We start from the raw sequence: 13,809 nt of genomic DNA, 5'->3' as shown, positions 1-13,809 counted from the left end.
CACTACTTCATAGATAGCTTATAATCACAAAGGATAAATGTACCCTCACAATGGAAAGATCAAATTTAACATCACCAGTCAGGGAACAAATATCATGTACCACAACATCATAGAGAATTCTTAGCAAAAGTGTTTAATTTTAATCGACTCATGAAGAAACAGACAAATCCAAATGGAGGGACATTCTATGAAATGACTTGATAGTCAATATAACAATAAAACAACATATCAATGTCATGAAAGACCAAAAAGTTGCATGAACTATTCTCAAGCAGATAAAGGAAATATGACAACTAAATTAAATGTGTGATGCTGCACTGGGGGCTAGATTAAGAGAGCCATGGCAGTGCTAAAGAACATTACTGAAACAAATGGGAAAATTTGAATATATACAGGTATATATGTACATGTACTATGTGTGGATATATGTAACATACTATAGATATATTGTAATATATATATATAATATGCTGGTTTAGTCACTAAGTCATGTCCAACTCTTGCAACCCCATGGACTGTAGCCTGCCAGGCTCCTCTGTCCAAAAGATTCTCCAGGCAAGAATACTGGAGTGGGTTGCCATTTCCTTCTCCAGGGGATCTTCCCAACCCAGGAATCAAGCCCAGGCCTCCTGCACTGCAGGCAGATTCTTTCCCAATTGAGCTATAAGGGAAGCTATCTAATATACTACGGATACCATGTATACTATAGATATGGCAGGCATATACTAGGATATGCCTGCATAACACTAAAGAGAGGATGCTACATTCAACCATCACTGCAGTCACCTCCAGTGGTTAACCCTGAGGGGAACTTAGAACAGCGATAAATAAGCTGCCAGTCATCAAGCCATCAGCCTCTGCAGACACGCCCAATGGTGTACCCTGAGGGGATTCAGGATGGAGATAAAAAAGGACCTTAGATAGTTAAGGGCCAGAACAAAAGAACAATTTCATTAAGCCCAGATTCCAGTATCTTCCCCAAGAAAAGAAAAAATTTATCTTCCTAAATTTATTAACTTGAGATGTCTGGATTTTCTTAAATTAGCATTAATCTTTTGATGTTCTGATTACCTGGAGTTTTGTGGATTGTTTTTTTTCTTTTGCAGAAACTCTTATACTTATCCTGGCTCCCCTTTACCTCCTCAGAACAGTCCCTCAGAGATATTTGAGAGGCTGTCTCCCTGGCTTAAGTCCTCAGTATGTCCACTGAATAAAACACAATTCTCAACATTTAGGATGTGCATTTTTTTAGTCGATAGAACAAAATCATATATATTATATATATAGCATACAGGCAATTCTCATTACTACTGGTAGTTATGTTCTATAAAGTCACCACTAAGATTACATTGTTCTTTAATCAATAAGTTGTGTCTGACTCTTTTGTGACTCCATGGACTATAGCCCACTGGGCTCCTCTGTCCAAGGGATTTCCCAGGCAAAAATACTGGAGTGGGCTGCTGTTTCCTTCCCCAACAGATCTTCCCAACCCAGTTATTGAACATAAGACTCCTGAATTGGCATGTGGATTCTTTACCACTGAGCCACCAAGGAAGTCCTAACACTGCCTTAGCAAGTGCTGTATCCATTACCAACTAACTGCTCCTGTGAAAATACAGGGTTAGGTTTCTGTGAGGCTCTGGTCACAAACTTTTCATCAACAAATCATAAGTAACTCTGTTGTATGTGTTTGTTTAAAGACACATTAATTAATACATATTGTTGATTCATTAACAATGAACTTAGGGCAAAGAGTACTATAATTCATATCTAAATATTCATTGGAAGGACTGATGCTGAAGGTGAAGCTACAATACTTTAGCCACTTGATGTGAAGAAATGAGTTATTAGAAAAGACCTTGATGCTGAGAAAGACTGAAGGCAAAGAGAAAAGGGAGCGGCAGAGGATGAGATAGTGTCACTGACTCAATGAACATGAATCTGAGAGAATTACAGGAGACAACGAAGAACAGGCAAGCCTGGCGGGCTGTAGTCCACGGGGTCACAGAGTTGGACACAACTAGTGACTGGACAACAAACAGTAACAAATGAAGCTCATCTAACATATTTTCTCTATAAAGTATATTCCAGGTTTCTTATACTGAGGAAGACTTGACGATACTCAGGAAGATAACTGGGGACCCTTTTAACTATTGAAGTCATGAACAAAAAGCACAAAAATGCAAAACGTGTGACATTCAATATATCACACAAAGGATGCAGTATGTTTACAGTATTTGATGTGAAACAAGACGTATCCAGCAGCACCTTGTTTGATCTCATCTGAGAACATGTGTATTGATGTATGAGTTAGGCAATTCAAATTTTTTGCCACTCTGTACATGTGAATGGCCATCAATGACCAGAAAAGCACTGAAAGTTATTGATGTGGAAGGGTAAAAATAAATTTAATGAGTTGGTAAACGTGCAAACATAGAATCTGTTAAGTAAAGAGGATCAACTCTATATTCAATATTATACTTTCTGACCATGGTAACTGCATTACAGTTATACAGGATAATGTTCTTGTTCTTAGTAGACAAATGTCAGAGTATTCATGAAATGCATGACACCTCCAAATTATTCTGAAATACTTTTTTCAAAAGTCTATTTGTGGATGTTGATTGTATTACCTTTTTAACTTATCGATCAGTTTTCAAATTTAAAAAAAATTTAGGAAAAGATACATCAACTTTATTTTTGGCTTGGTTTCAAGTAACTATTTACAATGTAAGACTAATTGACAAATTCATTAACTGACAGTAGGACACCAAGCCAGAACACAGATAAATATTAGCAGCTAATTACCTTGACAACTTAAATGAAGTAAATACTTAAATTTAAATAAGTATTACAGTCACTTCATCTAAGTCCTGGGGTCACAAACAAAACAAGGGTTTGCTGAGTACCATACAGTACTCCACTGTAGGTCTTATCTGTTGTTGATCAGTCACTCAGTTGTGTCCTACTCTCTGCAGGACTCCAGGCTTCCCTGGCCATTAATGCACATTTAATGAGGGTCAAATAAAAAAAGAGGAGAGTCATTGTACCTACATTAACCAAAGCCAATGGACAATAAAAATTGTGTGTAAAACATGTTAAACTTTTTCATTCCTCTCTCCAAGTATAAGACACTGAGATCTGCTCAATTAAAGTATAAGAAATAACATAGAGAATAATAAATGTAAAGCTTTTAAACAAGATAGAATCATAGACTTTAATGTCGACATATATTTCAGCATAATTTACCAAGTAGCATATATTTCAGCATGATTTACCAAGTAGCTAAGTACATATAAGTACACACAATGTATGCTAGGTCTTTCACAGTTTTAATCTGACAGGTCTTTGACTTTAGTCACCTTCAGTAGACATTATTAACAATTTGATTTATCTCTATTTAACAGGTTTATGCATAGCTTCAAAAACAAAAGCAGGAATCTCATTCAATATACTAATGTGTGTTGGCATATATCACTCAAAAATGGAAAGAAATTTCTTAATTAATCAGAGTAACTATTAAAATAATTAGTAAAAACTGAAGTCCTTTCCACTGAACAAATCTGTTCTCTCTGAAAAAATATCTTCATTTCAGATGGCCCACTCCAATTTATTCTCTCTCTAGTATTCCACACCTTAATAACATCACTATCCACCCACACCTAGTTGATCACTATCCACCACATGTTGATCACCTAGTTTATCAAGTCAAAATCTAACATTTCTCTTTCCTTAATCCACTATATAAGAAAGTGGAAATACTAACAAAGGTAATGCCAAAGAATGCTCAAACTACCTCACAACTGTGGCTCAGATCATGAACTCCTTATTGCCAAATTCAGACTTAAACTGAAGAAAGTAGGGAAAACCACTAAACCATTCAGGTACAACCTAAATCAAATCCCTTATGATTATACAGTGAAAGTGAGAAATAGATTTAAGGGACTAGATCTGATAGACAGAATGCCTGATGAACTATGGATGGAGGTTCATGACACTGCACAGGAGACAGGAAGTAAAACCATCCCCAAGAAAAAGAAATGCAAAAAAGCAAAATGGCTGTCTAAGGAGGCCTTACAAATAGCTGTGAAAAGAAGAAAAGCCAAAAGCAAAGAAGAAAAGTAAAGATATACCCATTTGAATGCAGAGTTCCAAAGAATAGCAAGGAGAGATAAGAAAGCTTTCCTCAGAGATCAGTCAAATAGAGGGAAACAATAGAATGGGAAAGACTACAGCTCTCTTCAAGAAAATCAGAGATACCAAAGGAACATTTCATGCAAAGATGGGCTCGATAAAGGACAAAAATGGTATGGACCTAACAGAAGCAGAAGATATTAAGAGGAGGTGTCAAGAATACACAGAAGAACTGTACAAAAAAGATCTTCACAACCCAGATAATCACAATGGTGTGATCACTCACCTATAGCCAGACATCCTGCCATGTGAAGTCAAGTGGACCTTAAGAAGCATCACTACAAACAAAGCTAGTGGAGAGGATAGAATTCCAGTTAAGTTATTTCAAATCCTAAAAGATGATGCTGTGAAAGTGCTGCATTCAATATGCCAGCAAATTTGGAAAACTCAGCAGTGACCACAGAACTGGAAAATGTCCATTTTCATTCCAATCTGTAGGAAAGGCAATGCCAAAGAATGCTCAACTACCACACAATTGCACTCATATCACATGCTAGCAAAGTAATGCTCAAAATTCTTGAAGCCAGGCTTCAACAATACATAAACCGTATCTAGATATTCAAGCTGGTTTTAGAAAAGGCAGAGGAACCAGAGATCAAACTGCCAACATCCGCTGAATCATCGAAAAAGCAAGAGGGTTCCAGAATAACATGTATTTCTACTTTATTGACTATGCCAAAGCCTTTGACTGTGTGGATCACAATAAACCGTGGAAAATTCTGAAAGAGATGAGAATACCAGACCACGTGACCTGCCTCTTGAGAAACCTGTATGCAGGTCAGGAAGCAATACTTAGAACTGGACATGGAACAACCTGGTTCCAAATAGGAAAAGGAGTATGTCAAGGCTGTATATTGTCACCCTGCTTATTTAACTTATATACATCATGAGGAAGGCTGGGCTGGATGAAGCACAAGCTGGAATCAAGACTGTTGGGAGAAATATCAATTACCTCAGATATGCCGATAACACCACCCTTATAGGATAAAGTGAAGAAGAACTAAAGAACTTCGTGATGAAAGTGAAAGAGGAGAGTGAAAAAGTTGGCTTAAAGCTCAACATTCAGAAAACGAAGATCATGGCATCAGGTCCCATCACTTCATGGAAAATAGATGAAGAAGCAGTGGAAACAGTGGCAGATTTTATTTTTCTGGGCTCCAAAATCACTGTAGATGGTGACTGCAGCCATGAAATTAAAAGACGCTTACTCCTTGGAAGAAAAGTTATTAACAACCCAGACAGCATGTTAAAAAGTAGAGACATTTCTTTGTCCACAAAGGTCTGTCTAGTCAAGGCTATGGTTTTTCCAGGAGTCATGTATGGATATGAGAGTTGGACTATGGAGAAAGCTGAGAACCGAAATATTGATGCTTTTGACCTGTGGTCTTGGAGAAGACTCTTGAGAATCCCTTGGACTGCAAGGCGATCCAACCAGTCCATCCTAAAGGAAATCAGTCCTGAATGTGCATTAGAAGGCCTGATATTGAAGCTGAAACTCCAATACTTTAGCCACCTGATTGGAAACATACTACTCACTGGAAAAGACCCTGATGCTAGAGAAGACCGAAGGCAGGAGGAGCAGGAGTGACAGGATGAGATGGTTGGATGGCATCATCAACTCAATGTACATGATTTTCTGCAAACTCCAGGAGATGGTGAAGGACAGGGAAGCCTCGTATGCTGTAGTCCATGGCACAGCAAAGAGTCGGACAGGACTTAGTTCTGAACTGAACTTCTCTAATTAATAAATAATTGTTGAACGAAGTGTATTATGTATATACAGTTAGTAATTTTATCAAAGGCTGTAATTTATTTTTAATGTGGAAATGGGTCAATGCAATCAATAGAGAGGCATGCTACTGGAGGTAAACAGCAATAACGTGTCAATTTAAGAAAAACTAGATGGACAGGTGCAAACAGTTATAAATTTTAAAAACTGGAAATATTTTCTAATGTATGCTTTCCTTGGATTAATAGAAAACACCATTCCGAAAATGGATTTCCATTCTTGGATTTCAGAAACACCTAAAACTAATGGCCAAAAGAGATGGACGTTGGCAGAGTAACAATATGAAATGAATATAAATGATATTTTAAAATACAATTAGCAACAAATGTGAAAGTGAACTAGCTATAACGTCCATCACTCTGCTAATCATCAGGTTACTGTCACTAATCTCGCTGGCCAAGCACGTATCTCTTTCTTTGTGCATCATGTTATACACAACACTTCTAAAACTTTAAGCTTGGTCCAGGAGTGTCCAGATAGAAGATGTTAGCTCTTCAATGTCTTAGTAAAAATCACCTCTCCCCAAATTCACCCTACTCCTCTCTAAGGCACTGAATACAGAAACTTCTTGCCTTCTTTTACTCATACTTATTGAGCACCTACTATGTAACAGGTAATTTACTAAGTGTTGAGGAAACTAAAACGAAATTGTCGTTGTCCCAAATAAGTTAGAATCTAATAGTGAGCAACATGCAAACACAAACATGTAATTGCTGCTGCTGCTGCTGCTAAGTCGCTTAAGTCATGTCCGACTGTGTGTGACCCCATAGACAGCAGCCCACCAGGCTCCCCCGGCCTTGGGAATCTCCAGGCAAGAAAACTGGAGTGGGCTGCCATTTCCTTCTCCAGTGCATGAAAGGAAAAGTCAAGTGAATTCGCTCATTTGTGTCTGACTCTTAGCGACCCCATGGACTATAGCCTACCAGGCTCCTCCGTCCATGGGATTTTCCAGGCGAGAGTACCAGAGTGGGTTGCCATTGCCTTCTCCACATAGTAACTGAGTTATCCATAAAATATAAGAACATGGGGAAGGAATGCCTACATTTACCTAGAGGAAATTAGTGATTATTACAGATTATTTCAGATGAAGCTGAAGATTCAATACTTTGGCCACCTGATGCAAAGGACTGACTCACTGGGAAAGACCCTGATCCTGGGAAAGACTGAGGGCAGGAGGAAAAGGGGATGACAGAGGATGAGATGGTTGGATGGCATCACTGACTCAAGAGACACGAGTTTGAGCAGGCTCTGGGAGTTGGTGAGGACAGGGAAGCCTGGCATGCTGCAGTGCATGGGGTCTCAAAGAGTTGGACATGACTGAGCAACTGAACTGAACAGATAAGAGTTGAGGCTCAAAGGATGAAATTAAACTTGCCAAGTAGGTAGGAGGTGCATGGGAAAGAACATACCACTAACCGAGAAAAGTAGAAGAAAAGCATAGAAGAAACAAATAACATTTTATGCTCTAAGAACTAAAGGTAGCTGGATGAAGCCAAATCAAAGTTTTGCATATATTCAGGATTTCTTTAACAGGATGCTCCTAGGCTACCAGAGGACTAACTTCCTTCTGTTTCATCTATACCATAAGAAGGACTTTTGGGAGTCCTCATGGTATAGACAGTCCCAGAATATTGTATAAAGTCTCCTACAGGAATCCATACATGATTGGGATCCTGAGCTTTGTTTCTATTTACCTTGACCTTCAAGGCCACCAAAACTGAAGTTTAGATATAAGACTGACAAATATCTTCAGGGTAAAAGTTATCATGCTCACTTCTCTGGATTCACCTTTTTCCCTTCCATTTTGTATAATTTTATTTATTCACTTTTGGCTATGCTGGGTCTTCGCTGCTGGGTGGGCTTTTCTCCAGCTGTGGAGCGCAAGGGCCACTGTTCAGTTGCAATGCACAGGCTTCTCACTGTGGTGGCTTCTCTTGTTGCGGAGCACAGGCTCTAGCGTGCATGGGCTCAGTGTTGCCCCTCCCAGGCTCTAGAACACAGGCTCAAGAGTTGTGGCTTAAGGGCTTAGTTGCTCCACAGCACATGGAATCCTCCCAGATCAGGGATTGAACTCATGTCTCCTGCACTGGCAGGTGGATTCTTTACCACCGAGCCACTAGGGAAGACTTCCCTTCTATTTCAGACTGATAATTCTTTACTATCAAAATAGTCTTTTGTTACTTTTAGTATAATTTTTTAATCAAGTATTTTTGAGTTCATTTCAGTAGGAGAATTGGTCCAAAGAAACTAGCCTGTAACTTTAAGGGGGAAAGCCTTTGTATATATATATTATATATATATATAATATAGATATATTATCATAGATCTCAAATATATATATATATATACATAAAATATATATTTAAGTGTTCCTTATTAATGGCATCATATCTTAATTATATATATCATAGATTTCTAATACATTATATTTATATATATTTGAGATCTATGATATATATAATTAAGATATGATGCCATTACTAAGGAACAATTAAATCTATTTTTTTAAAGTTTTAAAAATTTTATATGCCATAAATTAATTTTTCCATCAACTCACAGGATGTAAAAATAGAGTGGGACTATAAGAACAGGTAATATCTGACTCAAGATCAAAAAACTTTACTTTCCCATGTAATGAATTATCAGTGCTTCAAAACAATAATATTCCTATATGACAGCAAATTTAGATATATTAAAACCACTATAAGAAAACTATAAAGTCTTTTTATACTTAAAATCTATTAAAGTATTATCTGTTAGTCATTTCTCAAATTGAAAAGAGTAATCACTTTAAAGGGAAAATAAAATCTTTTAAAAATTACTCCAATAGGTATATTCACAAAATAATTGAAAGCAGGGGCTTGGAGAGATATTTGTACTGTTATGCTCATAGCAGCATTATTCACAATAGCCAAAAAGGTGGAAATAACCCAAGTGTCCACTGGCAGATGAAAGCATAAGCAAAATGTGATATATACATACAATGTCAGCTTTAAAAAGAAAAGAAATCCTGACACATGGATGAACCTTAAGGACCTTACTCTAAGTAAAATAAACCAGTCATATAAGGACAAATACTGTATACAAACACTTATATGAGGTACCTGGAATAGACAAATTCAAGGAGATAGAAAATAGAATAATGGTTGCCATGCGCTGGAGAAGGGAAGAATGGAGCGTTACTGCTTAATGAGCAGGGTCAGCTTTGCAAGACTGGAGTTTTATGGCTCAATGATTGTGATGATATCACAATAATATGAATCAACTTAATGCTGGTACACTGAACTCTAGAAAATGGTTAACAAGCTGAATTTTATGTAATGTATATTTTCACAATTTTTATTTTAAAAAGTAAAGCTCTATATTTAAAAAAAAAATTATTCCATTGGTATCTAGATGAGTGATTTTGAGTGATTTAAATACTATAAACATTAAACTTCTGATGTGTGCTGCATGCTGTCACTTCACTTGTGTCCGACTCTTTGCGACCCCATGGACTGTAGCCCACCAGGCTCCTCTATCAACTCTCCAGGCAGGAATACTGGAGTGGGTAGCCATTCCCTTCTCCAGAGGATCTTCCTGCCCTAGGAACTGAATCTGGGTCTCCCTCATTGCAGGCAGATTCTTTATCTGAGTCACCAGGGAAGGCCCAATTTCTGATTGTGATAATCCAAAAGTATTCCACATATACATTATTCTAGGAAGTTTTGTCTGTTGTAAGAAAAAGGTTCTTTGAGTAATTGCAAGCTAAGACAATCAGGATTTGGAAACAACTTTCCCTCTGCTAAGTTAGGACAGTTAAGTAAAGCTATCTCTCCTTTAATGAAGAAGAGCCTCAATACGAACCTCTTTTTAGGCTGTAGAACCACAAACATTTATTTAATTATCTAAACTATTTAAATGTAGAAAAAAATTTTTTAAATGAACCATTTATTCTGTAAGATTGCTAATATTAAAACTTTAGTCTGACAATCTACAATGTTCTCATTCACATAAAGTATCTGTATACCTACTTACTTTATATAAGTCAGAAAAACAGCCAATAAAAATTAGAACATAATCCTAATTAAAACTCAGTATAATATCCCAGTTTACTGAATTGGATGTTATATGAGCATTTTATTAGAACCTAGCCACTGTGTGTAAACTGATAAAATTCAGTTTCATAAAATGCTTGGCTGATTCTGTGATTATAAGATTAGAGTCTGTGAGCATAAAAGAAAAAAAAATCAACCATGAAGAATGGTTTATTGAAATATCATTTTTTGCAATTTTATCCACATGAATAAATGAAGCATATTTAAATTTTCTAGAGTTGAATGAAACCTAATGTTTTCCTAAAGATATTAAGTAACTGCATGCAATAACTTCCAAATTATGTAACAAACTTTAGCAAAATAACAACATTCTTTGCAAAAGCCCACTTCATGATTATGCACTATTTGATTTCTAGCTACTTTTTTTTTCTCATTAAGTTGTAGATTTTTAAAAACCACTTTACCTTTCTGCTGTAAGGATTACTAATTACTAGCTTGGTGTCATCTGAGCCAGATAAAATATATTCTCCAGTCTCATTCCAACAGATTGTATTAACCTAAGAAGAAAGAAAAAGAAGAAATTTAAGCAAACTTAAAGTAATAATAAGTATGCCATCTTCAATTAGCTAATAGTTCAGAATTTTATATCACTAGATAGCATATTCAAAAGCAGAGACATTGCCAACAAAGGTCTGTCTAGTCAAGGCTATGGTTTTTCCAATGGTCATGTATGGATGTGAAAGTTGGACTGTGAAGAAGGCTGAGCACCGAAGAATTGATGGTTTCGAACTGTGGTGTTGGAAAAGACTCTTGAGAGTCCCTTGGACTGCAAGGAAATCCAACTAGTCCATTCTAAAGGAGATCAGTCCTGGGTGTTCTTTGGAAGGACTGATGCTAAAGCTGAAACTCCAGTACTTTGGCCACCTCATGCAAAGAGTTGACTCATTGGAAAAGACTCTGATGCTGGGAGGGATTGGGGGCAGGAGGAGAAGGAGAAGACAGAGGATGAGATGGCTGGACGGCATCACCAACTCGATGGACGTGAGTTTGGGTGAACTCCGGGAGTTGATGATGGACAGGGAGGCCTGGCGTGCTGCAATTCATGGGGTCGCAAAGAGTCGGACACGACTGAGCAACTGAACAGAATGAGCTCACATCTATGGTAAATAATATTTACCAGTTTACTTATTGAAAATATATACTGAGTACCATTTAGCAAACACAATGTTCTATTAATTTATAAAGACTCATAAATTAAGTATGAGTCTTTCTTAAGTTTTATTTAAATTTATTTTAAATAGTCCATTTTATATACAGGGATATAAAACCAAGTCACCTAAAAAGGAATTAGAAAAACTCACTAAAGAGCTATAGCAATTAAGGCTGTGTGGTACTGTCACGATCACAAACATGTATATAAATCAGTGGCATAGAACTGAGTCCAGAAATAACCCTTGTATTTATGGTCAGATAATTCTTCACAAGGGGGCTAACTAAGACAATTGAATGGAGAAAGAATAATCTTTTCAACAAATGGTGCAGTAACCAGTAGATATACACAAGCAAAAGAACAAATCTGGATCCCTACTTCACATCATATACAAAAAGTAACTAAAAATGATCAAAGATTTAAATATAAGAACCAAAACTTTAAAACTCTTAGAAGGAAACAGGTCTCAATCTTCCTGAAAACTAAAACCACAATAACCACTTCACATTCATTAAGATGGCTATAATAATTTAAGAAAAAACATAGAATATAAGAAGAAAATGCCAAGAAATTGGAACTCTGATACATTTCTGGTAGGTATGCATTACAGTACAACTATTTGGAAAGCAGTTTGGAAGTATGTCAAAAACTGAAACAGTTACCCTATGAGCCAGGAATTCTATAACACAATGTAGAATTTTCAGAGAACTGAAACATATCACATAAAATCTTAAACACAAAAGTTCATAGCTGCATTATTCACAACAGGCAAAAAGGGAAGTGAAGTAATTCAAATGTCTACCAACTCATACTGAGTGAAGTAAGTCAGACAGAGAAGGAGAACTATCTTATGATATCCCTTATACGTGGAATCTAAAAAGAAATGATACAAATGAACTTACTTACAAAACAGAAAGAGATTCACAGACTCAGAAAATAAACTTAAGGTTGCCAGGAGGAAGGGAGTTTCAGAAGGTCATGTACAGCTTGCTATACTCAAAATGGGTAACCAACAAGAACCTACTGTATAGCACATGGAAGTCTACTCAATGTTATGTGCCAGCCTGGATAGGATGGGGGTATGCGGGTGAATGGATACACATATATGTATGGCTGAGTCCCTTTGTTATTCAACTGAAACTACCACAACATTGTTAATCAACTATGCTGCTGCTGCTGCTTAGTCACGTAGACAGCAGCCCAACAGGCTCCTCTGTCCCTGGGATTCTCCAGGCAAGAATACTGGAGTGGGTTGCCATTTCCTTCTCCAATGCATGAAAGTAAAAAGTGAAAGTGAAGTCACTTAGTCATGTCCGACTCTTAGCGACCCCATGGACTGTAGCCTACCAGGCTCCTCCGTCCATGGGATTTTCCAGGCAAGAGTACTGGAGTAGGTTGCCATTGCCTTCTCCATAATCAACTATAACCCAATACAAATAAAAAGTTTTGACGTTTGGGAAAAAAAGATATTTTTCGCCCCTATCAAAAAAGTGACTAATTAATTTCCTAATAAAATATCCATACAATGAAGTACTACTCAGCCATAAAAAGAAATAATACATGGTGCAACATGGATGAACCTTAAAAATATTACAGCAAGTAAAAGAAGCCAGTCTGAAAGGCTACAAATTATATGGTTCATTTACATTAAAATTACAAAATAAGCTTATCTAGAGAGACCAGAAAGCAGATTTAGTGACTGCCAAGAGCTGGCAGAGGGGGAATGGGTGTGACTGATAACTGGTATGGGCTTTCTCTTTTGGATGGTGAAAATATACTGGAATTAGGTAGTGGTGACTGCTATACAACTTTATGAATATAGTAAAAAGGCAATGAACCAAACACTTGAAACAGATGAATTTTTATGGAATGTGAACTATATCTAAGTAGTTTCAAAAAAATTACTGAATTTCACTTTTCAGTCAAGATGGAATAACAAGAACCAGATTTACTATTACATCTGAAACAACCAAAAAACAGCAGAATATACATTCTTTTTAAGTACACATGAAATATTTACCAATACAGAAAACATTTACTTAGGGGCCATAAAATAAATCTCAATATATTTAAAAGACTTCAAGTTCCACATAAACATGTTCTGTATCCAAAACAGAATTAAATTAGAAATCACTAACACAAAGAAATATTTGAAAACTATAAAATAACAGATGGTCAAAAAAGAAAGCACAGAATTACAAAATATTTTTAACTTTTTTTTCCTTTTATTAAAGCAAAACATATCTCAATTTATGGATTGCAGGTAACACAGTGCTTAAAAGCAAATTTATAGCACAAAAACACCTATATTAGAAAGATAAAGGTACTATAACAATGACTTTTGCTTCCACTCTAAAAGCTATAACAAGGAGACCAATGAAATCAAAAGTCAAAAGACAGTTGGAAATAATGAATATAAGAGCAGAAATCAATGAAAAAGAAAACAGGAAAACACAGAAAACTGATAAAACCAGAAACTGGTGCTTTGAAAAAACAAATAAAATTATGCACCTCTACTCAGATTAATCAAGAAAAAGAAGGGGTGGAGGAACTTATTATCAATATCAAAAATGAGAGCA

The 13,809-nt window shown here is 36.4% G+C and overlaps 1 protein-coding gene across 48 annotated transcripts in view; it reads right to left on the bottom strand.

The window, feature by feature from the left end:
• DCAF6 (DDB1 and CUL4 associated factor 6) overlaps nt 1-13,809 on the bottom strand; it is a 181,743-nt gene that overhangs the window by 121,814 nt on the left and 46,120 nt on the right. For 39 of the 48 annotated variants that reach the window (XR_015161364.1, XR_015161362.1, XR_015161365.1 and 36 more), the window contains one exon: nt 10,485-10,577. The exons of the other annotated variants lie outside the window; for them this stretch is intronic. Coding sequence is in view for 9 of the 39 variants with exons in the window: in XM_086393944.1 (XP_086250070.1) it covers nt 10,485-10,577 (93 nt within the window). In the remaining 30 variants the exon portion in view is untranslated. The remainder of the gene's footprint in view (nt 1-10,484; nt 10,578-13,809) is intronic. 48 annotated transcript variants of the gene reach the window in all.

The sequence above is a fragment of the Bos grunniens genome, chromosome 3 (assembly GCF_055505025.1).
Source record: "Bos grunniens cultivar Pamir isolate PY7600 chromosome 3, Bosgru_T2T1.0, whole genome shotgun sequence".
NCBI lineage: Eukaryota > Metazoa > Chordata > Mammalia > Artiodactyla > Bovidae > Bos > Bos grunniens.
Note: the sequence above shows the minus strand (reverse complement) of the source record. Positions and strands in the feature narration are given on the sequence as shown.